The sequence below is a fragment of the Ursus maritimus genome, unplaced genomic scaffold (assembly GCF_017311325.1).
Source record: "Ursus maritimus isolate PB19 unplaced genomic scaffold, ASM1731132v1 scaffold_23, whole genome shotgun sequence".
Classification (NCBI taxonomy): domain Eukaryota; kingdom Metazoa; phylum Chordata; class Mammalia; order Carnivora; family Ursidae; genus Ursus; species Ursus maritimus.
This window is the reverse complement of record NW_024424786.1, coordinates 36,192,940-36,216,029: the sequence shown is the minus strand read 5'-3', so window position 1 is coordinate 36,216,029 and position 23,090 is coordinate 36,192,940. Positions and strand designations below refer to the sequence as shown.

The following is a 23,090-nucleotide window of genomic DNA, read 5'->3' as shown; positions in this document are numbered from 1 at the left end:
GAGGAAACACAGAGATCGAAACATAGATTTTCCTCCCCCACATGTTGGTACAGTCCTTGATAGACACAGAAGAGACAGAAAGCTTAAGACTACAGGCTCTCACATCTGTGCAGTGGAATAAACCTAGGTAGGTAGAACTTTTTTTTCCCCCCATTATCCAGAGCACCAGAAAGCACTTTTGTCTATGTTCTGAGAGGCACAGATGTAGGACCTGTCAAACAGACTGGACAGAATGTGGGTTCAAGGCAGAGACAGCTCTTCCTTTCTTTCCACTGGTAGATACTCAATGCCAAATATTTCAGGAATGTTTTTTAGATAATGTAGAAAGTTCCAGTGACTTAGACACATTTGATCTTGTCTTCGTTCCTGCTTTCTGACTTTCTGATTATGCAAGCACACTTTACGCATCGGCAGATAGAGAGTAAGGCTTAGCATGAACAAGGAAGTTGGTCTCCAGCCCTATTTTCTAGCAGACCCAATTTAAGATATGGGGGAATAATTCGGTTAGAATTGTGACATTGAAACTTTTTTGTTTACAACATGCAAGTGCAATTCGGAACGTCAAGACTGGACGTGGTGAGCCAGCTAAGTTCACAATAGTTTTCTTAGTGAGAATCATGAGAGTTTCATAACTGATCTTGCAGACGTACAATGAGGAGGATTAGGTGGTTTGGAAGTTATGTTAACTTATAAAGGATAATAGGGCTTTGAAGTTAATACTTAAGGTGAGAACCATGTGGTAAACAAGGCTAATTTTTGTATTGTGGAGTAACCAAGAAATACTGCAATGTCCTTTCTAAATAGGCAACAGAGGTGAAAGAGCAACATTTGTTAGAAAGATGATGACTTTAAATGTGAAAATCCCACTCAAAATATTGAACAGTTGGACGGTGGCTTAAAGGAGCAAAGGCTGAACCACAGGCTTAAGATTTGATAGACTATTACAGTATCTAATAACATATGTGCAATAAAAATCATTAAAGTGAATTTTAGGGCGTAAAAAATGTGCTCAGTAAATATTATGGTCAATATTTTGAACCTAAAATCCCTATCTGTTGAGTGAATAGATGAGTAAATAATGACATTCACAGTGAGGAGTGATAGGAGATACTTTATGGAGTCAACAGTTTCTTTTCTTTTCTTTCTTTCTTTTTTAAGATTTTTATTTATGTATTTGACAGAAAGGCAGCCAGCGAGAGAGGGAACACAAGCAGGATGAGTGGGAGAGGAAGAAGCAGGCTCTCAGTGGAGGAGCCTGATGTGGGGCTCGATCCCAGAACTCCGGGATCACGCCCTGAGCCGAAGGCAGACGTTTAACGACTGAGCCACCCGGGTGTCCCACAACAGTTTATTTTCACCCCGACAAAATTATACTGAAAGATATGGCTCCCTCAAACACTCAAACATGTTATGTGTGGGCTTCAGGAGGCTAAATAAGGGGTGTGTTAGTCTGAGCCTGGCTCTATCTCAAGAGCAGATTCTTACTTATCAGACCTATGACTCTTTGGTCCCACATCTGTAAATATGTCTGTGAATTTGGGCAAGTTATTTACCATCTTTGGATAAGGGGTCACATTTTAAAAAGATATAATAACTGGTTGATGAGATACTCTTTATTTACGAAGTATTAGTGGTCAAGACTCATCTACTAAAGAAATAGAAAAAGAAATGTTCTTGTTAGCACTTCCAGTGTGATCACATAAGATCAATTCCTTGTTTAAACTCCTTAATTGAAAGTAGCTATTGGGAATCGAAAAATTGAATACTTAGGATTTATCTTAAGTGTCCTGTAAGAGTTCCATGTCATGATAGCTTAATCTTTTCATTAGAACTGCTAAGAAATTTGCACATACAAACATTACTGGGACCAGTGTACAATGCTACCTCTTTTTTTTTTTTTAAAGAAATTTGGCATGGATCTCAAGAGTCAGAAACTATGTTTCCACTTTGATCCAGGAATTTTATACATAAGCAGTTATAGAAAGGGCCTAATTCCATGTAATCAGCATAATTGGAGGATAAAACATAAAAAGAAATTGTATAAAGTATAATCAAGACTTAGTTAAAACATTATAGGGAGAGTAATAGAATTCATAAATACCAATGCAATAAGGAATAAAGTCTGCCCCTATTTTCCAAACTTAATTTAATGTTAGCAAATATTCATAAAATTGATACAGAAGATGGTAAAGAAATAAAAAGCTAATATTTAGGGGGGGAAAGGTTAAAAATGAGTTAGTTTTCAAGGGTGGCCTTTGTGGGGTTTGTTCTGCCATGGAAATCCATCATCGTTTTTGACAACAAGTGCCAAAGCACATCCCAACTTCTTAAGAAGATAATTGAGAGTTTATCCTACTTTTATTACCTCTCTGATGATACTAGGAAAATTGGATACATCATTTCCAGTGTCACACGTAGGAGGCATAAGCATGATTATATTTTATGTTGACAAACCTGGGGCTTCATCTAAATATAGCATTCATCGTCACACAGAAATTAAAGGTAAGGTGGCTTTTATATAGTGTATTCCCAGGTCTCTCCTATTTCCCTAGCATAATTATGGACACTACTCCGATTTCTTTCATTCTCAAAACTATCTTGGATTAGATGATAAATTATTTGATATATTTAATTAAAATAAAGGGATATTTCTTTCATTCAAATCTATTTGCCTTTATTTATTTTGCTAAAGATTTTATTTATTTGTGTGAGAGAGAGAGAGCACAAGCAGGGGGAGCAGCAGCCAGAGGGAGAAGCAGGCTCCCTGCTGAGCAAGGAGTTCATCTCAGGACTCGATCCCAGGACCCTGGGATCATGACCTGAGCGGAAGGCAAACACCCCACAACTGAGCCACCCAGGTGTCCCTCTATTTGCCTTTAGGCCCCAGGTTATTTTCACTCCACTCGGGATAAGGCTAAATAGATATATCACAACTCCCATGGTGGGTACTTTTTTACAAGCCTGTGGCCACGTGCAACTTTAAAAGAAACAAACAAGCAAAAAGCAGTCTTGAGATTTACAGCATTCCTTAACCTGGGAGGATACCTTATAGTCACGTAGGATTTGATATTCCTCAACTTCTGTCCTCTCTATCCTTATTTTACACTGCTGTTTATCACACGAGTGATACCAGAGTCAGCAGCAGGGACACATGAATATCACTTGGCCAGTGACTTCTCTTCATATATGATAAAGACGTTGATAAAAGAAGCCCAGTATCTACTTCTGTTACAACAAGATTAACAGTATTGGTCCTATGATGGTGCATATCTGATGCTATTAACAGATGACCGTCTATTACAGAATGAACAAAACTTTGGGTTCTGATAGGATGCCTGGGGACATTCCTCCAAACCAAAACCAAAGTACCCCATTGGGAACGACAGAAACATCTAGTCCCCTGAAACATCTACTAGACAAGCTGCAGAAATTCCCGAAGGGGAATCTAGAAGCACTGGGGGTAAGTAAGTAAACCTCTAATAATGAATTTTGAACCAGGAGAAACCGGGGAATCTATTGAGGGGGAAGGATAATTCTGGCTAATGAAGTGGTTGGCATAGGGGGACCAGGTGATGACCTGTGTCAACCATTGTGTGGAGTGGAAAAAAGCCACGTTGATTAAAAGCAAGGGACCATGTTTATATGGGGGAGGGGTGCAGTAAGAGGAGACTATAAAAGTCCTAAGCCCTTGGGTGAGCCTCACTGTGAGGCTGCCCCATATGGACTGGCCTCTGAAAAAAAAGCACTTTCCAGGATCTGACTCCTCTTAGCAGATCTTTTAATAATATTCAAGGGGATCCATCCTATGGATGACCATGATGTTTGGACCAAGTGATCCTCTCTCCTGAAAAATGCTCACCATTGTCTTTAAAGCACGTATTTTTGTTTCGTTAATTTCGATGATTGGTAATTTGGTTTGTTTTGTCTCTTATTCAGGTGGCTCAGATTATGATTGGTGTGAAATGCTTCTTTTATGGGATAATTGGATTTCTTGCTCCTAATTCTGAAATGTACAGAATCTTTTTCTTCTCAATTTACACAGGCTTCTCTTTCTGGGGGGCGTTGTCTGTGAGTATCTCACTTACATCTCCAATTATAATTATTCAGTCATTTACTCATTCATTCATCAACTCAACACACAACTTGTATGGCATCTTGCCAATTCTAGAATACTTGCAAAGATACTTAGTCAAGATTGAATTTCCAACCTGAACTTTAATATATATAATGTAACGATGCCCCTAAATTCTATTCATTACTGTATAGTATGAAGCTATTCAGTATAATCTTGCTGTTTTGCTTGAGGAGAAAATCCTGGGTTTGACACAGGGAAGAAGTGTCCCTGAAATGTAATAATATTTGGATCGGAGAAGATGCTGGGGGTAGGGAAGTGTTACTTTTCTTAAATCATCAATCTTCTTGGCCAAATACATTGAGAAAAATGCCATGTAATCTGAGCTCACATTTTCCTTTTTCTGCACCCCAAAGTGTGTCTTTGAATTATATTTACTTATTTTCTCCACATTGTATAAGTCATTTCTGCTGTGGTTTTTGTGTCCACTTCTTTTATTTAGTGCAAGGAATTTTACTATTCATAAGAATAAAAGGATAACGATGGTACTTTAATCGTACGGCGCACACAGTTTAATGACCTGCTTTCCTCTGAGATCTGAAGGGATGGCCTGGGAGGCGGGGGTCAGTAGATAGGAACAGAGATATGCAACTGGCAACGGGGTGGGAGGTTGAGTTGGAAGAAGTTGCTACTCTGCAGACAGCTTTCTTATCTTACAAACAGTTTATCATTTCTGGAATTCTGACTGTTGTGTCTGCCAAGAAGCCAACAAAGTCACTGGTAAGCACGTTTTCCATTTGTCGTTCAGGCAGAAAATGAGAACTTGTAACACTCTGACTTTCCCATGTGAAGCCCAGTCACCCAGGGGGATTCATCATTTGTAGTACATTTCATCATGTAACTGTCCATTTGGCCCAATGAATCATGTGATCGTCCTATGGCTAGACACACACAAGCTAGATCTCCTGGGATTTTAGAAATTCTGATCCCCATATCTCGTCACCAGAAGAAGAATGTGTAAAGACTTATCTAGCTATTCAAGCCTTTTTACGGTGTGGGGTAGGGGGTGTTAATAAAGATAAAAGCATGGCTTAGGCTTGAGCAAGGCAGACTTACGTTTGGCGGAGGGAGGAGCTAATACAGGGTCAGAAACTAGAGACGCTAAAATGCCCATAATGTTTTTATCCTATCCATGGTATGTGTTTAAGAAAGATCAATCCTCTCCAACTTTTCTCCTCCCAATTGTGCTTTGCCATTGAACGGAATTAGCAATAAACGGATGACGAAAGCCTAGAGACCCACGGCTAAGTTAAGTCAGAATTCTCCTCCCCGTGTGTAGGGTCTAGAAACCCCTGGTCCTTAACTTATAAGCTAGTTATTTCCTTTTTTTTCAGCTGAGAGGGAATCTAGGTGCCAACGCTCTCAGCACCCTGGTCTCGATTGTTGGGATCTGTATTCTGTCCTACAATTTCACAAAAAATGGCCTCTATGATTGCAAGAAGGAAACTCTCTGTTTGGGCATCAAATCAGTTGGAACTGTAAGTATTATCCTCCTGAATTCTGGGAAGACTGAATGCTTATCTGAGCATGATGAAGATGACACATGGTCGTTGGTATATTTCAAGAACATGAAAAAAATTCTTGCTTGCAGATTCCTTTCAAACCATCTCTACAGGTGTCATATTTCGAAAGAGAAAAAAAATATTTCTTCACAATAGAAAAGAGCCCCAAGTTCTGTGAGCTAAATTTTATTTTTCAAGAAAAAATGGTGAAGAGATGGAATGATATTAAAATCTGAGTCAAAGATTGGGGTAATTCTTACTTTATACTTTATTATTTTTAAATTATTTTCTATCATAATATTCATTACTGCTAGGAATTTTTAAAAAGTATTACCCAAAGCTACATGGAGAATGAATAGTTATTCTGACTTGCCTCTACCTGAGAGTAGACCTTTTTTTTGCAATAAAGCCATGTGAAAGTAATGGAAAGTGATGGAAAGAGTGGTCTGAGGAAGAGGAAAAAGAAATCAGTAAGAAACCAGTAAAAGAAACCAGGAACACTAGTTGGAAGACACATTTCCTTATTAGGAAAATGACCAAAAAGTTTCACACCCTAAAGTATATTCCAAATTTGGGAAACTTTCTGGTTTTCATTAGAATTGAGTCTAATGGAAAACTGGAAAATTTCAGTATCTCACTGGGGAGATCTGAAGCCCTGCCGTTTCTGCCTGGAATATGGAGAAGGGTCAGCTTTGTAAGCGCTGGCAACATTTCTGATATCTATGACAGGCTAGTAATAACTTCAATAATAGTATAACTAATAACCCACCACTACCACCACTACCACCAATAATATTAATAATAATAAGTGGAATAATCATTGTGAATTCTGAAATGTCATCAAGTTTAACTTCCCACATTGTATTAGTATATTCAAGAATATCGACTATCATCTCCAACTCTTGTTTTTCTATAGCAGCACATATATTTCCGGGTTCGGATCCAACGTCATGCCACCATTTTGGATAATGTAATGTGCTGCCTTTTGAGGGCCTGGCGTGGGGCTCTGAGATAAAACTTTCCAAACTATCATCAGGGTGGAGGTAATGCATGACATTTTATTTTCTTCAACAGGGACTTGTGATTGTCCTAATTATCCTAACTTGTCTGCAAATTTTAATTTCACTTCCTCTCTCCATGCTCAACTATAAAGTGGATGACAAGAATATTCACTGGGTAAGTACAATTCTTGGAAGAATGAGGATGATTTCAACTATTTCATTAAATGAGGTTGTCAGTGACTTTTTTTTTTTTTTTACCTTTGGTAAAATGAACAAAAACATAAACTCTAAGTGATTCGGTGGACAACGTGGGAGCTACTTATGTGTTGTGCACACTTGGAATACACGGTGTATACTTCTCTAGTCCGTACAGAAACTCTCACTTATGGGCATATATCCACGAACTTTCATCCAGCCGGCCAGCCATTAATTTACTGTACGAAGTATACTCGCTAGTGTGATGAATATACCAAGAATCTATCATCCGAAAAATAATAAAATCAAGGTATAATTGATTTAAAAACCTGAAGGAGATGAAATATATGATTCCAGGTATATACAATTGAAAATACAATAGACTAAGAAACACAAATATAGTTAGAATTTTATGTTTTATTATCACACTTAACAAATATAGGTAATACAGCACTAGTAGCATACTTTCCCCAACCTCATCACCTGGTTCTTTTTTTTTTTTTTTTAAGATTTTGTTTATTTATTTGACAGAGACAGAGACAGCCAGTGAGAGACGGAACATAAGCAGGGGGAGTGGGAGAGGAAGAAGCAGGCTCATAGCGGAGGAGCCCGATGTGGGGCTCGATCCCATAACGCCGGGATCACGCCCTGAGCCGAAGGCAGACGCTTAACCGCTGTGCCACCCAGGCGCCCCCACCTGGTTCTTTTTGCGTGTTGAAATTATGGCCACGGCTGTGTGTCAGTTAGAGTTAATTCAAACAGAAAATGGAAAGGTTTATGGCATCCGAACTCCCCTCATTTCAAGTGTATAACATTTATCGCAAGCATTGGATTCCATGATTCTAAGGGCTCGTTAAGCAAGTCTGAATTCCTCAGGGCAGTCAGTCATGGGTGGAACGGACCCACGAGCATGGCAAAAGGTAGAATTTCTTCTCTTCCACGTTTTATTTTAAGCCAGAAGAAGCCAGGCTTTAGCTTCACTGCTTTGGAAACCTCCTCAGTTCGTTATCCAACTGTACCATTTACCAGTTACGCTTTCCACATAACTGTCAGAGAACATTCTGTTAGACTTCTGCCGCTGCACCACAAGACCCTCTCTCCAGTTTCCAGTCATGTGTTCCTTCCTCCCTTCTTTCTGAGCCACACTGACAGCATTCTCAATGTCTTTATTTCCACTAACCTCCGTTTGAGACATTTTAGGCTTTCTCTATACCGTTCCTCAAAATTTTTCTCCTCAAAGTTTTGTTCTTGAAAATTTTTCTCCTCAAAATTTTCCTCAAACTTGTTTCATCCCGCTGCCTAATTCCAAAGCCACTCCTGTATCCTAGGGATTTATTTACATATCCTAGATATATTTATAGTAATAATATTGTATTGTTACCCATTTCCAGTACCAAAGTACATGATAATTTTTTGTTGTTGCCTGACAAGTTGCCACAAGCATATCAGCTTAAAACAATACCTACCACCTACTTCTTACCTCACGCTCTGTAGATCAGAAGTCTAGGTGGACCGGACTGGGTGCTCTACTCAGAATCTCATAAGGCTGAAGTCCATGTACTAGAGGCACCAGACTCCTGGAAACTCTGGAATGGTCTGCTAGCTCATTGTTGTTGTTGGCAGAATTTGGTTGCTTGTGATTATGGGACTGAGATGGTTGGCCAGGATTCACTTACGCTCAGCTCCTAGAAGCCCTCTTGGATTTTTCAAGTGGTTCCCTCCATTTCAGCAACAGAGAACTTCCTCCTTGTCAAACATTTCTCATGCTTTGAATCTCTCTGACTTCCTCTTCTACCATCCAGAGAACATTCTGTTTTTAAAAGACTCCTGTAATTATATTAGGCTCATCCAAATAACGTCTTTTTGGTCATATGATATAACATACTTACAGTAATGACACCATGATATTTGGCCCACCTCAGCTCCTTTCTTCATACTTGCGCAGCGTGCAGTGAGAAAAGATATAGAGAAGGGGAAGACATATTTATTCTTTCAAGGTCATGGATTTGAAATGAAATGTACCCACTAGACCAACATGTGTCACACGATCACACTGAACTATCATAGACGCTGCAGAATTCCGTCAGGCTCAAATCTAGCTAAAGTAGACTGACTTTCTGTTACTAAAGGAAGGTGAGGAACATTCTCGATCTCATTCTTCTCTATAGCCCCAAATATAAACATCGACCTTCCCCCTCACACCTAAGATACACTCACCAACTCACAAAGGTTGATAACCCAAACCATTTATTGCCCTGGAATCTTTGCGTATTTGTACTTCTCTCCCACAAATCCAGAAATAGCTCGTTGCAATGAGGGCGGAAAGACAGATGATTTGCCCCATCTCTGCTCACACCCATGATAGATATGCGGAATGGACGAAAGATAATGATCAAACTTCAACCTGGAGAGAAAAAGAGAATTGTGAAATCACTGATCTGTAATATTACACAATTTTGGAAGGCAGGAATTATGGAGATTTTCTGCCCCCCAAAATGGCATAAAATATTTAAGTTATACCATAGTTCATGTCTCTGGGAGGTATTAACTTATCTGTTTTCCTCTCTGGCTCTTTGGACACTAATTTTCACGTCCATCATGTCTGCATTGGAGAGTATACTCTTCTTAGATATTTCTCAGTATTGGTGTCCTTCTCTCTGATGGTATCGGTGGTGTTGGAATTGCTTTATATTTCAAATATTCCCTGGCTATTTAAGCCAGGTCTTTGCTTTCTATGGCAACATATTTTCAGCAGAAACAGAAATGGAGAAGTAAATCTTTTAGTCTCAAAATATGGCTTTCACTTCTGGATCAATGAAGGAGTTCCAGCTCCTACTGTCACATCCACATCCCAACCAGCAGAAAGGAGAAGGGAAATGGGAATACATACCCTTCTTTTTAAGTGTGTAACTCCAAAGTGAGACATGCTATTTATTCGCACGTTTTGCTGGTAAGTAGTTAAATATTTGCCCATGCTTAGCTGCAAGAGAGCCTAGGAAATATAGTCACAATTTTATCTCCATTATCCAGGTTAAAAACAAGTCATATTGCTAAGAGAAGGGAAATGTTAGTAACAGCTCTATAGGTTAAGTGTTACTTGAAATCTATGAAAATACAATAATCATCCTCTGTTTTAAAAACCTCACATTACTTTCTGTCATCAAATAATCATTAATTATGAGACCGATATCAAATCACAAATACAAAATGCAAAAATACTTAAAATTGTATATGCATAATCATACATAACGTGTTCAGACACTCAAAAATTTACGTTCTATTATCAGCTCATCTTTCTCCAGCCCATCAGCAATGCACCATAGGGACAAATGTCCCAATAATAGCGGGGCTGAAAGTCTTCATACCGAAATGATTAAAGAAGGCAAAAAGCTCTATTATATCTCCCTATTTCTGTTGTTCAAGAATTATTTTAGTGGGTATGCTTATATTTTCCTTTATCTTCCTAAAAACTAAACGGTAATAAGCCAGGCAGACTGATACCCAGCTGGCTAAATATCTGGAAAAAAGTGATCATTGAGTAGTTGTGTTTTTAAAAATTTTTTATTTAAGTTACAGTTAGTTAACATACAGTGTAATATTAGCTTCACGGGGTGTGGAGACACACTCATCCTGGGAAATGGGTGTGGCCGGAAAGGGGGCCACCCCCGCCCATTGCACAGTGCACCTTCTTGGGGACCCTGGTGCTAAACCATTCTCAGACGACCTGCTTCTGGGTGGGGTTTTCATTGGTAGCAGAGCGGCTCCTTTGTTGTGATCTGTTGAAGGTCAGCACTCGACACAAGGGTTTGTAAATAAAATGTAAATAAAATTTAAAAACTATTAGCTTCAGGTGTACAAGACAGTGATTCATCACTCCCGTGCAACACCCGGTGCTCATCACGACAAATGCACTCCTTACCCCCATCACCTGTGTCACTCAGCCCCCCACCCACCTCCCCTCTGGTAACCATCATAGTTAAGAGTCTGCTTCTTAGTTTGCCTGTCTCTCTCTTTTTTCCCTCTGCTCATTTTTTTGCTACTTAAATGCTACATATGAATGGAATTCTATGGTTTTTGTCTTTCTCTTACTGACTTATTTTGCTTAGCATAATACTCTCTAGCTCCATCCATATTGCTGTGAATGGCAACATATCATTCTTTTTTATGGCTGAGTAATATTCCCTTGTATATGTGGACCATATCTTCTTCATCCATTCGTCAGTTGATGGACACTTGGGCTGTTTCCATAACGTGGCTATTGTAGATAATGCTGCTATAAACATTTGAGGTGCATGTATCCCTTTGAATTAGTATTTTTGTATCTTTTCAGTGAATACCTAGTACCGTAATTGCTGAGTAGCATTGGGTAGCTCTATTTCTAACTTTTTGAGGAACCTCCATACTATGGCTGCCCCAGTTTGCATTCCCACCAACAGTGCAAGAGAGTTCTCCTTTCTCCACATCCTCTCCAACACATGTTGTTCCTTGTGTTGTTGATTTTAACCATTCTGACAGGTGTGAGGTGAGAGCTCATTGTAACTTTGGTTTGCATTTCCCCAATGAGCAGTGATGTTGAGCATCTTTTCATGTGTCTGTTGGCCATCTGTATGTCTTCTTTGCAAAAATGTGTATTTCTGTCTTCTGCCCATTTTTAATTGGATTATTTGGTTTTTGGGTGTTGAGTTTTATAAGCTCTTTATATGTTTTGTATACTAACCCTTTATCAGATATGTCACTTGCAAATATCTTCTCCCATTCCATAGGTTGACATTTAGTTTTATTATTTCCTTCACTGTGCAGAAGCTTTTTATTTTTATGAAGTCCCAATAGTTCATTTTTGCTTTTGTTTCCCTTGCCTCAGGAGACATATCTAGAAAGAAGTTGCTATGGTCAATGTCAAAGAGGTTGCTGCCTGTGTTCTCCTCTAGGATTTTTATGGTTTCATGTTTCATACTTAGGTCTTAAATCCATTTCAAATTTATTTGTCTCTGTGGCATAAAAAAGTGGTCCAGTTTCATTCTTTTGCATGTTGCTGTCCAGTGTTCCCAACACCATTTGTTGAATCATTGGGTAGTATTAGTCATAACTGAAATTGACCCCACGCCCCCCTCTACCTTTTCTGGAGAGCAGCCAGTAGGCTCCCCAGGGCCCAAAGTCCACACAATTTATCGTTGGAGTAAGAGAAGATGTATTTGGAGACAAATCATTGAGGACTTGAAGTATATTATTCTTAATGGCTTATGTACAGTCTTTACAGATTATTCTTTGGTTTTTTTTTTAACAGATTTCTATATTGTTTTGCTGGAAAACACCTTCTGAAGATCTTTACCAAGACTTGTTTCCTCAAACTTCAATCTATCAAGAACTTGAACGTAAGAAAGAAACACCTTCACGTTATCCCACAGATACTAGCAAACAAATATGAGACTGCTCTTCTGTATTTCCACCCACGGTGACAGCAAGAAGCTCATCCTGTGACCACCAAGGCATAAATAGACCCATGTGGGGGTACAACTGTGGGGTTCAGAGTCATAAAGATAGAACTGGCATTTATAACATTAAGAATTTGGTTGTCACGACTTTTTTTTTTGTTATGGTTGGATGTCATCACAAGCTAGGTTTACGCTCTGTTAGAAAACTTAACCCAGAAATATTGACGGCTTAGCACACCAGAAGTTCATTGACTTCCTACCTTACGTGTTCATTATTAGTTGGCTATTTGCTTTAGACCCATGCTGATATGGGTTCTATCAAATAGCATGATCTCTGGGAAAAGTTCTTTGATTTTGCCAACGTAAGGAAAGAAAAAGTTAGAAGTTGGACCTTTGGCAATTAGATACTTTGGTCTGGAAGAAGCATGTCACCTTTTGCCACAGCCCATTAAATGGTCATCTTCCCAGCACTGTGTGGGAGACAGGAAGTGTAGGGTGAGATAAAGTGCCTCCAAAGTTTAATGTTTGATGAAAAACGGTGAAGTAAACTTAGAGTTTCCTGAACTAATTGTGAAAATAATTTGCATGTTTGGTCCATCACTTTTACACTCTGTGACTTTTGATGTGTCTCTTCTGTGACTAAACATCGGTTTCTTTATCTCTTGAATGATCTAGCTTGTGCTTACTCAGTTCAGATTGGGATAGCCATCAAGGAAAACAGGAAATAAAGGGCAAAAATACTTTTAACTATATGAAACACTGCAACCGACAACTATTTATATGTATATATATATAACCTATAGGTTACACCATTTCATTAATATAGTGTCAGGTTAATTAATCATGCTGCATCATTCTAGGGACATTAAGCTTTTCCGGTGATATTTTATGTAAATAAGCTCATATATAAAAGCTTGTGCTGCTCAATTGGCCCACTGACAACTAATCAAAATGTTAGCCCGTTCCTCTTGAATAATACAGCCAAAAATTTTCAAAGTAGTTTTCAAAGTAAAATTAATATTATGTTCCATGAGATCAAACAATTCCATTTCTGTTCTACACAACACAATAACCACTAGACACATATGGCAATTTAAATTGAAATTATTTAAAATTTAAAAAAAATTAAAGACTCTTTTCTTAGTCTCAGGAACCATATTCCAAGTTGTCAATGACCACTTGTGGCTGGTCCAAAATATTTAAGGGAAAAGATGGGGAAAACTAAAAGGAAAAATAGGCAAATATACTATTATATTTGGAGACCTCAACACCTCTTTGACAGCAACTGACATATCAACCAGGCAGAGAAGCAGTAAGGGTGTGACCTCAGCAGCTGTATCAACCAGTTGATCTAATTGACAGTTATAGACTTTTCCATCCAACAACAGTACATTTTTCTCAAATGTACATGGGATATTAACCAGTTGGTTACTTCGTGTGTTGAAACACAACTCGACAAATTTAAAAGAATAGAAATCATATGAAATACGTTCTCAGATAATAACAGAATTATGATAAGGGGAAATTCAAAATATTTGGAAATTAAAGAACATATTTCTACATAGTCCACAGGGTCACAGAATAGTTTTTAAAATGTGTAAAAATTGTGGGGTTTCTTTTGCCTTTTTTAGCACTTCTTGTGATTTTTTTTCCAAACCAGATGTATCATATAACACAACAGATGGCTACAGATAGAAACTGTTGTAGACTTGGATGAACACGGTGCTATGGACTGGGCGTCTGTGTTCCCCCATCTCAAATTCATATGTTGAAACTCTAAACCCCAACGTCATGGTTTTTGGAGCTGGGGCCTTAGGGAGGGAATGCGGTAACAAGGGTGGATCTGTCATGATGGAATTAGTACCTTATAAGAAAAGACATGAGAGAACTTGCTTTCTAGTATTTGAGCATACAATCAGAAAATGGCTATCTGGGGGCGCCCGGGTGGCGCAGTCGTTGAGCGTCTGCCTTCGGCTCAGGGCGTGATCTTGGCGTTCTGGGATTGAGCCCCACGTCGGGCTCCTCCACTGGGAGCCTGCTTCTTCCTCTCCCACTCCCCCTACTTGTGTTCCCTCTCTCACTGGCTGTCTCTCTCTGTCAAATAAATAAATAAAACCTTAAAAAAAAAAAAAGAAAGAAAAAGAAAATGGCTATCTGGAAGCCAGGAAAAAACCTGACCATGCTGGTACCCTGATCTCAGACATCCAGCCTCCAGTACCATGAGAAATAAATGTGTTTAAGCTACCCAGTCTATAGTATTTTGTTTTAGCAGCTCAACTAAGACACACGAGTTAGTAGACATATGTATATTTCTTTGCTCTGTTAGCTGAGACAACCTGAAAGAAATGACATCCCAATAGCAACAAGCACCCCTAGAGCCCAGATCTTGGTTTCTAATACCATTCCCCACTAAAAGGAAACGGGGCTGCCTGATGAAATAGCTGATTCCAAGACTTGAGCAGGAACCACGTAGGATGAGCCGGAGAATATGGTAGTGCCTAAAAGAAGGAAGTGCTCAAAATGAGACACAATGACGGGGTACGCAAAAGGGACACAGGAGCCGCCATGTTGGAAACAGAAACAATTTGAGCAATAAAATAAAGTAGTATTCAATTATAACCCAAAATGTATATAAGTATTCAGGAATCCATACACATGAATAATTGAATGCATAAATAAGTGGGAGAAAAGAGACAAAATCTCAGTGCAGAGTATCTAATAACTTATGCAGTTGCTGCACTTTCAAAGCAGTAGATCGTAACTCCTGACTCCTTGAGTCTGGGCTGCACACAGCGGCTGTATAGGGACATCCTTCCAAAGACTACAGTATAAAAGTTAGTAAAAAACTAACTTTAGAGTGGAAAAAACGGAAAAACTGTACTCAGTGAGGTGATTAAAGTCAACATGAACAGTGTAAGTCATGTTGACAGTATGTACCCTTGATTGGATGTGGTAAGAATGATATTGTACTTCTGAGTTCTTCCTCCCCAAAACTGAAAACACTAGTGTAATCATGAGAAAAGTATCAGACAAACTCCAGTTGAGGGACATTCTACAAAATACTTTACCAGTATTCCGCAAAACTATCAAGGTCATCAAGAACGAAGTCTCATAAATAGTCACAGCCAAGAGGAGCCTGAGGAAACGTGACAGCTAATAAATGCCATGTCTTGGGTGGGATCTTAGAACAGGAAAAGGGTACTAGCTAAAACCTAAAGAAATCTGAATAATAATAATGCTGAAGTCAATGATAACGTATCAATATGGTTCATTCTATACTAATGCAAGATGTCCACTGATTTGGGGTGTATGGGAACTCTCTTTACTAGCTTCTCAATTTTTAAAATAAATCTAAAACTGTTATAAATATAAATAGTATTAAAAACATTACAATGTGGTACAACTACATCAAAATGGTTAAAATAAAAATCACACAATGTCAAGGTGAAAATGTGCAAGGACTGGAACTCAGGCACTGCTAGAAGGCATGTGCAGGTTACGTGCACTTTGGATATGACCTCGCAATTCCACCACTAAGTCTGTACCCCATGGGATTTTACACATGCATGTACCAAAGTATATAGATGCATTTTTCATGCACTGTGCTATTCATCCCAAGTAGAAGCATCCCAAATGTTCATTTGTACTTAAATAGATAATAGATTGCTCCATACATCTTCGAATATCTTGCAGCAGTAAGAATAAAGAAGTATTGCCACTGGCAATAGCATGAACGAAGTTCACAAACATGGTAAGCGGAAGGAGCCACATCCAGTATATATACTCGGTGATACATTATCACAAGACTCCATTTCATAAAATTCAAAGACAGAAAAAACTCATATGCACGGTAAAAGTCAAGATTGCCGTTACCCTGGGGATCTTAGTGAATGAAACGGTCACAGTCTCCTGAAACTTTGGGAACGTTTACTCATTGATGCAAGTACTGGTTACATGAGGATGTTCACTTTCTATTCATCTTAAAAATTGGGGGCGCCTGACTGGCTCGATTGCTGGAGCGTGCGACTCTTGATCTCTGGGTTGTACGTTCAAGCCCCACGTTAGGCGTAGAGATTACTTAAAAATAAAAATCTTTAAAAAAAAATTGGCCAGCTGTTACAATGATCTATTCACTGTTCTGCGTGTGTGGTATAGTTCCATTAAAAGTTATCATGAGAAATGATACTGTGCATCCCATGCATATGATTGGTTATGAGACGATGTGGGAGGAGGGGATTCAAAACCACAATCAACATCAATAGAGGGAAAATGTATTTTATTTGGTTTTGTAATAACTATGTTCCCACGCACAGATGTGAACCCTTTCTGGCAGGCAGGTTATTATTGACCTAGTGATGCTCAATGAATAATTTTTTCTAAAAGCAGGAACTCTTCTGTTAAAACTCCAGATCCTCATAGACATGTTCATAAGGGGCCTTTACTGGAGGCACCTGGTCATTGGTTGGCTGGATAACCACCACCTGTGAAGATTGGGAATAATATTATTGTTATCCACATACTCTTCCAGCCAGAGGGATTCAACTCATCCTGGGGGGCCCTACTTCTTTTCTGTGTCCTGGGACCTGAGAGTTAAAATCCCTTCCTTCACGTCCTTACAGCCCCACTAGATAAACATCAATATCCAGCAAGACCGAGGAGGCTTCCGGAAACATCTGCCATAGCTCTCCCTGTGTTCCGCTGTTCTCTCCAAGTTCAGGAAGGAGTCACATGCTCAACTATCTTTCCTTCACGCTGCTGCTTTAGGCTTCTCATTGGTTCAGGGAGAAGAGACACAGTGAGAGGCACGGGGAACACAGACTCAGTATCACATGACAAATGTGAACCCTCCCTCAGGCCCTGACCACTTACCTGTGTGACAAAGCAGGTCACCTTGCACCCAAACACAGAAAGAGAGATAGTGATGCTGACTTCCAGCAGGGAGAGGACTAATATCACAGTCTCGAATACCCTCTAAAGAGAAGCAGATGCCGCGAGGAGAGAGAAGAGGAAAAAGGAAAGGAAAACAATTAATAGATGGATACTTCCCCTGGCCCTGTATTCTCTGATTCCAATCTGACTCGTTCTCCACTATCGAAACAGGCATGTTCTCTCTATAACAAACCAAAAAAAAGAAAAATTGAAAAGAAAATCCTAAAATGGCCGAGAGGAGTTCTACTCTGGAACTTCGTAAGTGCAGGGAAATTCAGATTAAGTCAGATGTGTTTCCTTAGTTCTCTTGGCTTAGAAATGTTCTCTGTTGTCCGCTTCAAGTTATTTCCCTTATAATAACCTCCCTAAATGAATTTATACTTTTTTCTCACCCAAAGAGTGGAGAACCTCCAGGTCCACGAAAGTGATATCGTTGTTCTTTCCTTAGACATAGATATACCTCGAGGCTCTGAGGATCTCGGCTTGGAACCCTGACTCTCCTCACCCCACCCGCAAATGACACCAAGCTTGCTGAGCCAGCACGGCAGCCCGCTGCCATCTGAACTCAAACCTGGAGACTTTGAAGAAAGATCCCAATGATCAATTTCCTAACATCGCTGTGTTCAGTGAAGAATGTGAGAAAAAAAGGTAGCTGTCCTGGTAGGCCCTTGCAAAAAGGGGCTGAAACTTCTCCCCGTGAGATCAAAGTCCCGGATCTTACTGCTTGTGGTGATAAGCCAGGATCAACTGAGAGACAGTCATCTCAGACTAACATACAGTTAGATGATATAAATATCACTTCAGAAAATAAAAGCAGCTCAGGAACACTTACAAGAATAAGACACCTTTTTTCCGATCCATGATCCACAGCCAGTTCTACTGTTAAGATGATTACCCCTATTCCCCCAACCACGGCACTGAGTATGTTCATTCCCAGGCTGCCTTTGATCTGGAAGAGAATGATCTGTGTCCCCTACGTCCCTCTGTCTCATGCTCTTCCTCCCTTTGGAAAACACACAAACATTCATTTATTTTGAAGGGGTTGAAGACACGTTCTCAAATAATTCCCCCAGGTCTAAGAAAGAAAGAGGAGTTTGGGCTGAAGCATTGGATTCTGTATTCACAAATTAATCCCAGGGATGGAATGTCAGACAACAGGGGTGAAAAAATTAAGTCAAAACTCAGTTTCCTCATGGAGGAATTTGCCATGACCCCCGCAGAGCCCAGCTGATTCAGAGAACTGGAGATTATTTCTTCTGTCTTGAGACAGAGCACTTCTGATTTTGGTTGTTGCTTCGGGCCCCGGGAAATCCTTACCAGGTTTAATGTCATCCTTCTCCCAGCAGCAATAGACACAGCTCCCGATACGAAGAACTAAACATGGAAGAATCCACTCAGCCTGGTGAGTCTTCACCTGCACTTCCCCCAAACCAGAGATCATCAGAACCCACAGCATTTAGGTCACATATTTTGCTTTAAGTAGTAAAAATCCCAGACCGAGTCATTGGTTTCTGAAAGAGAAGGCTGGAAGAAATATTCGCAGAATTCTACCATTGAGGAAGTTGAGATATTTCAATGTACTCACAAATAAGGATCCCCAGATAAGATATCCTGAGACCATGGTTAGGGAATGACACCGATAGGAAAAGCCAGAAGAATAAAAACACAGACCTATGGCAAATAGGCACACTTTCATCAGACCAATCAGGATCTGCGCCACCTGGGGAGTGAAAAAGAGGACGCTCAGGGTATGACCACGCAGGTTTCTAGGAAGATGATTTTGTGGTCTTTACACGGAGCTACTTGAAAGGGTTTTGAAAGCGCTCCCAAGACGAAACCCCTAGGAATCCATGGCCTTTTCTCAAGTTTGAGACTGCTTAGAAAGCTTTTATGATAACTTTCTTTTTTCCCCTCTCACTAGAGAAATGCATTTTCCTTTCAGATCACAGCACCTCTGATTTTTTAAATATCTATTCCCTGTCACAGTGAGGTTTATGGAGGTCAGTTTATGACACAGTTAATCATACCTCATACACCTGCCCTCCTCTCTGGAAATGGCTATCTCCCCAGATACTACGCTTGGAGGTCAAGCTCACTCACCCCCAGGGTTTGGGGCTCCCCCTTCAGGAAGGTCTTCAGGGGGTCTGTTTGGTCTACTTGGATGATGTGTTTCTGTGGAGGATTCGGGCCAAACCATGCAGTTGCTCCTTCCGGTGTATTAACACAGGCTTTAGGGCTGTAAATGTGAATATATTACAGAGAACAGATTCATTCTTCAACCCCTTTCTTGTAGACATGAAAAATGGCCTTTGGAAGAAATTAAATTAATTAAATTAAATTAAATTAAATTAAATTAAATTAAATTGCCTGAGTTGTAATTCCAGTCACACACTGTGTAAACTTGGGCAGGTCTTTTTTACTATCTCCATGCCCCAGTTTTTAAAATTATAAAAAGTGGGGGGGGGGGTCTGGGTGGCTCAGTCAGTTGAGCATCCAACTCCTGGTTTCAGCTCAGGTCATGATCTCAGGGTCGTGAGATGGAGCTCCACGTCGGGTTCCACGCTCAGTGCAGAATCTGCTTGGGATTCTCTCCCTCTGCCCCTCCCCCATTCTCTCGCTCTCTTTCTCTAAAATAAATGAATAAATAAACTCTTTTAGTGAATACATAAACAATAAAATTACAAAAGGGGGTGCTTGTGGTACTTGCTTCCTGTTGCTTGTCAAATGTCTATGTGATTTCAACAGATTTATACATGTAAAACTTGAAACTGAGTACCTGGTATATTCTAAGTAGTTAATAGTTAGCATCATTATTATTTTTATTGTTTTATTATTAACATTTAATATGATAAATATGCATGCAGAATGCTTACATTTACATCGTCTAGGAAAAAATGACTGATGGAAAATGAACAAATCATAATAGCAAGTCCTCTAAGTGCCATGTGTTATGGTTCTTGTTCACAAGAATACAATCCATTCATTCGTTCAGTCAACAAACACTGATTGTCTATTAAGCGCCAGACCTTGTTAGAAGTTTTGTTGCTAGGAATATAGCAATGAACAAAACATGCACGATTCCTGTCCATTGGACACAGTAAAAGAAAATAAATTTCTAGTTTATATCATGAATTTATAAGTGCATGTGAATAGAAACTATGTAAAATGAGAACCTTCAGTTTCCATGTAAGAAAACTTGGTTTTAATGCGATTCTATCACTTCTTCAATGTCAGTCAGCATTTCTATGGTTGAAACAAATGAGAATTCAATTTCTCTGGCTACTTGGCCTTTGCTAATGTTGCCCTACACCGCAAGCACCGTGATGACTTACTAAAAGCTTCGATGTGCCAGACCAACTCAAAATGGTTTTCAGAGTTCTCTTTAATTGTTGCATCCTACCCTTGCCAATAGATTTGTTGCATGACAGCTTTTACTCTTTCCCCTTCCCTGCATTCATACCAGTGCCACATGACACTGACACTGCCCCCATTAAAAGGTGGAATATATTTCCTTCCCCCCCCTCAATTTTTATTTTGGTCTTGTGACTCGGTTTGGCCACTGAGATATCAGCAAATATTTTAAAAGCACAGGCTCTTGAGCTCATGTCATGGCTGACAAAACACAGCAGGGCCACATTGTTTGAGGATAAAAGATACCAGAAATGAGAAAAGTCATAACATTCATCTCAGCTGAAGTCATCCCTAATCAGATAGCAATTATTGACCCCCATACATGGGAGTGATCCCAGGAAATTTCAGGAGAACCATGCACACCCATGTGCAGACTTGTCAGCAATATGCATATTTATTGCTTTAAGCCATTAAGTTTCAGGGGATTATTTGTTATGTACCATTACCGTGGCAGTAAATCACTGATGCGCCCTTGTTCATACTGTCTCTTATGCTCTGCCTTAGCTCTAATGTGACCTATAATGAGTCCGGTTTTTCTATATTTCCCAGTTTCTGTCTCCTTTGTTAGTCCTCTAGGGAAAAAAAGTGGTCATTCCTGCATTTTCGCCCACACGAACAGAGATAATTACAAATAGACTCAAACAATAACATCGCTACCTCTGTCCGGGAAAAACAACACTGACAGAGCTTTGACAACCATCTGTTCAGCGATCGGGATCCAGGTCTAAGCAAAATATCCTGAAGATAAAACCTAAACTTGTGACCTTAGGTTACATTGGGTCTCAGATAATTTTTGCTTGTATTTAAGACCCATAGATACGGGGCAATGTCAAAACATGTTAGTAGATGATCTTATGTGTCTCAAGAAAGTGTAATATTTCTTTTTCTTTTTTCTTTAAGCACACTCCACACCCAGCATGGGGCCCAACATGGGGCTTGAACTCACTACCCTGAAATCAAGACCTGACCTGAGATCAAGAGTCAGACGCTTAACTGACTAAGCCACCCAGGCACCTTGAAGAGTGGTGTTTCTATCATAAGACAGGAGATAAAGGATGGACCAGAAATTTTCCTTACATCATCAAGTTTTCTAGTTTCCTTCTCAAATCAGGTCAGGGTGAAGCCAGGGTGTGCGGAGATGCCTTCTGCACATGAATATACACAACAGAGCCATTGACCAGGAGAAGAGGACTCTATATGATTCCTCTAGCCAGCCACTTCTTCCCTCTCCTTTCCTTCAATTTCTCTGGTTCAGATTCCATTTATTCTGAAAGTTAGTTAATGAATGTTGAAGTGGGAACAATTCCACAGCTTGAACGTTCACCCCCACCTAGATGAGAACCTGTCCTTCAAAAGCCCGGTCAGGAGCAGGCTAATTCATCCCAAATTTCATTCTCACCTCAGGCTTTACTAGACCCTTTGGACCCACATTCCTACATATCACCCACCAATAGCTCAACCCAGAACTCTTTCTAGAAGCTGAAAATAGAAAATGAACTCTTCTTACCTTTGCGTCCCTCTAGAACTGCACCAGATGGGAGGTGAGAGCTCCTCCTGACCATCATTCCTTAAAACCATTTCCACCGAAGAGTCTGATCTGATCTGAAGAGTAGTGGGACAATCACCGTTAGCTCTGTGTAGTCACCATTGCTTCCTGTGGGTCACCCCACCCCGCCTATCACGGGGCAGCTGCAAGGGAACTTCAGTGAATACACCAGCACTTGCGTGAGATAGTGAAGTCAAGGACCAACCAGCAGAAACTTGCTTTTCGATCCGGATTGCACTCCCAGGCTGTTTTCTTAAGTACCGGTATTTAAGGCTTTTCATATCAAAACCTCAGTCACATGAGGACAAGTGATTCGGACTTTTATCCCAAAAGCCAAACAGCAGCTAAGAATAAATTTGAATTTCCACAAGTTAACATTTTGTTAACAAACATCAGGACGAAAGTCACTAACCACTACAACGGGGTATGCTAAAAAAAAAGGTCACTGGGGCGCCTGGGTGGCTCAGGACGTTAATCATCCTACTCTTGATCTCAGCTCAGGTGTTGCTCTCAGGGTCGCGAGTTCAAGCCCCGCACTAATAACGTTTTTAAAAAGTTATTAACCCACCCTTTTGCTAGCCCTTCTCTCTTGGTTACACTGGAGAACTTTCAGCCACTACCTTTATTGATTATGATTATGATTTTGCTTCAGATGTAACACGGGATGTTCTGCCCTGTCTTCCAAGACTTGTTTTCAAATATTTACCCACAGCCCTGGGTCCCAACAGTTTGTAAAATCAGGGGAGATATTCCATTTATTTTATGGCTTGCTAATTACTTAATTTTTTCAAATCAGAGAACCAATTGCTTCAGAAGATCAAGAGATAGAAATCAGACCAAAAAAGTTTGTTTTGGGGGGAGCCTGGGTGGCACAGCGGTTAAGCGTCTGCCTTCGGCTCAGGGCGTGATCCCGGCGTTATGGGATCGAGCCCCATATCAGGC

The 23,090-nt window shown here is 39.9% G+C and overlaps 2 protein-coding genes across 10 annotated transcripts; one reads left to right on the top strand and one right to left on the bottom strand.

Moving 5' to 3' along the window:
* Positions 1-12,826, top strand: LOC103661312 (membrane-spanning 4-domains subfamily A member 3). 4 transcript variants are annotated; one of them, XM_040639165.1, is made up of 8 exons: positions 1-127; positions 2,383-2,502; positions 3,304-3,460; positions 3,937-4,068; positions 4,796-4,852; positions 5,467-5,610; positions 6,709-6,810; positions 12,115-12,826. In XM_040639165.1, the coding sequence occupies exons 3-8, from the start codon at positions 3,305-3,307 to the stop codon at positions 12,253-12,255; spliced, it is 732 nt and encodes a 243-aa protein (XP_040495099.1). In that variant the 5' UTR covers positions 1-127; positions 2,383-2,502; position 3,304; the 3' UTR covers positions 12,256-12,826. The 4 variants fall into 4 exon arrangements, 3 of the variants coding, with proteins under 3 accessions (XP_040495099.1, XP_008687246.2, XP_040495098.1); XR_005837135.1 differs by lacking the exon at positions 2,383-2,502 and adding an exon at positions 6,928-7,140 and having other exon boundaries at positions 14-127; XM_008689024.2 differs by lacking the exon at positions 2,383-2,502 and having other exon boundaries at positions 14-127.
* Positions 12,827-16,521: 3,695 nt separating this feature from the next.
* On the bottom strand, positions 16,522-22,366 carry LOC103661311 (membrane-spanning 4-domains subfamily A member 4A). Of its 6 annotated transcripts, XM_008689022.2 has the most exons (8): positions 22,110-22,358; positions 21,680-21,869; positions 19,292-19,427; positions 18,777-18,911; positions 18,509-18,565; positions 18,024-18,140; positions 17,132-17,233; positions 16,522-16,743 (listed from the first exon to the last, which is right to left on the bottom strand). In XM_008689022.2, the coding sequence occupies exons 2-8, from the start codon at positions 21,682-21,684 to the stop codon at positions 16,660-16,662; spliced, it is 636 nt and encodes a 211-aa protein (XP_008687244.1). In that variant the 5' UTR covers positions 21,685-21,869; positions 22,110-22,358; the 3' UTR covers positions 16,522-16,659. The 6 variants fall into 6 exon arrangements, with proteins under 6 accessions (XP_008687244.1, XP_008687243.1, XP_008687245.1 ...); XM_008689021.2 differs by lacking the exon at positions 21,680-21,869 and having other exon boundaries at positions 22,110-22,359; XM_008689023.2 differs by lacking the exons at positions 18,024-18,140; positions 21,680-21,869 and having other exon boundaries at positions 22,110-22,360.
* Positions 22,367-23,090: the final 724 nt, after the last annotated feature.

Coding starts and splice junctions, on each gene's coding strand:
- LOC103661312 (XM_008689024.2), top strand. CDS start 42: ATGTTGGTACAGTCCTTGATAGACACAGAAGAGACAGAAAGCTTAAGA. Junction 3,461..3,936: donor GGAATCTAGAAGCACTGGGG/GTAAGTAAGTAA, acceptor TCTCTTATTCAG/GTGGCTCAGATTATGATTGG. Junction 6,811..12,114: donor ATGACAAGAATATTCACTGG/GTAAGTACAATT, acceptor TTTTTTTAACAG/ATTTCTATATTGTTTTGCTG.
- LOC103661311 (XM_008689021.2), bottom strand. CDS start 22,180: ATGGTTTTAAGGAATGATGGTCAGGAGGAGCTCTCACCTCCCATCTGG. Junction 19,428..22,109: donor AGTTCTAGAGGGACGCAAAG/GTAAGAAGAGTT, acceptor TCACATTTACAG/CCCTAAAGCCTGTGTTAATA. Junction 18,566..18,776: donor TTATCTGGGGATCCTTATTT/GTGAGTACATTG, acceptor TTCCATGTTTAG/TTCTTCGTATCGGGAGCTGT.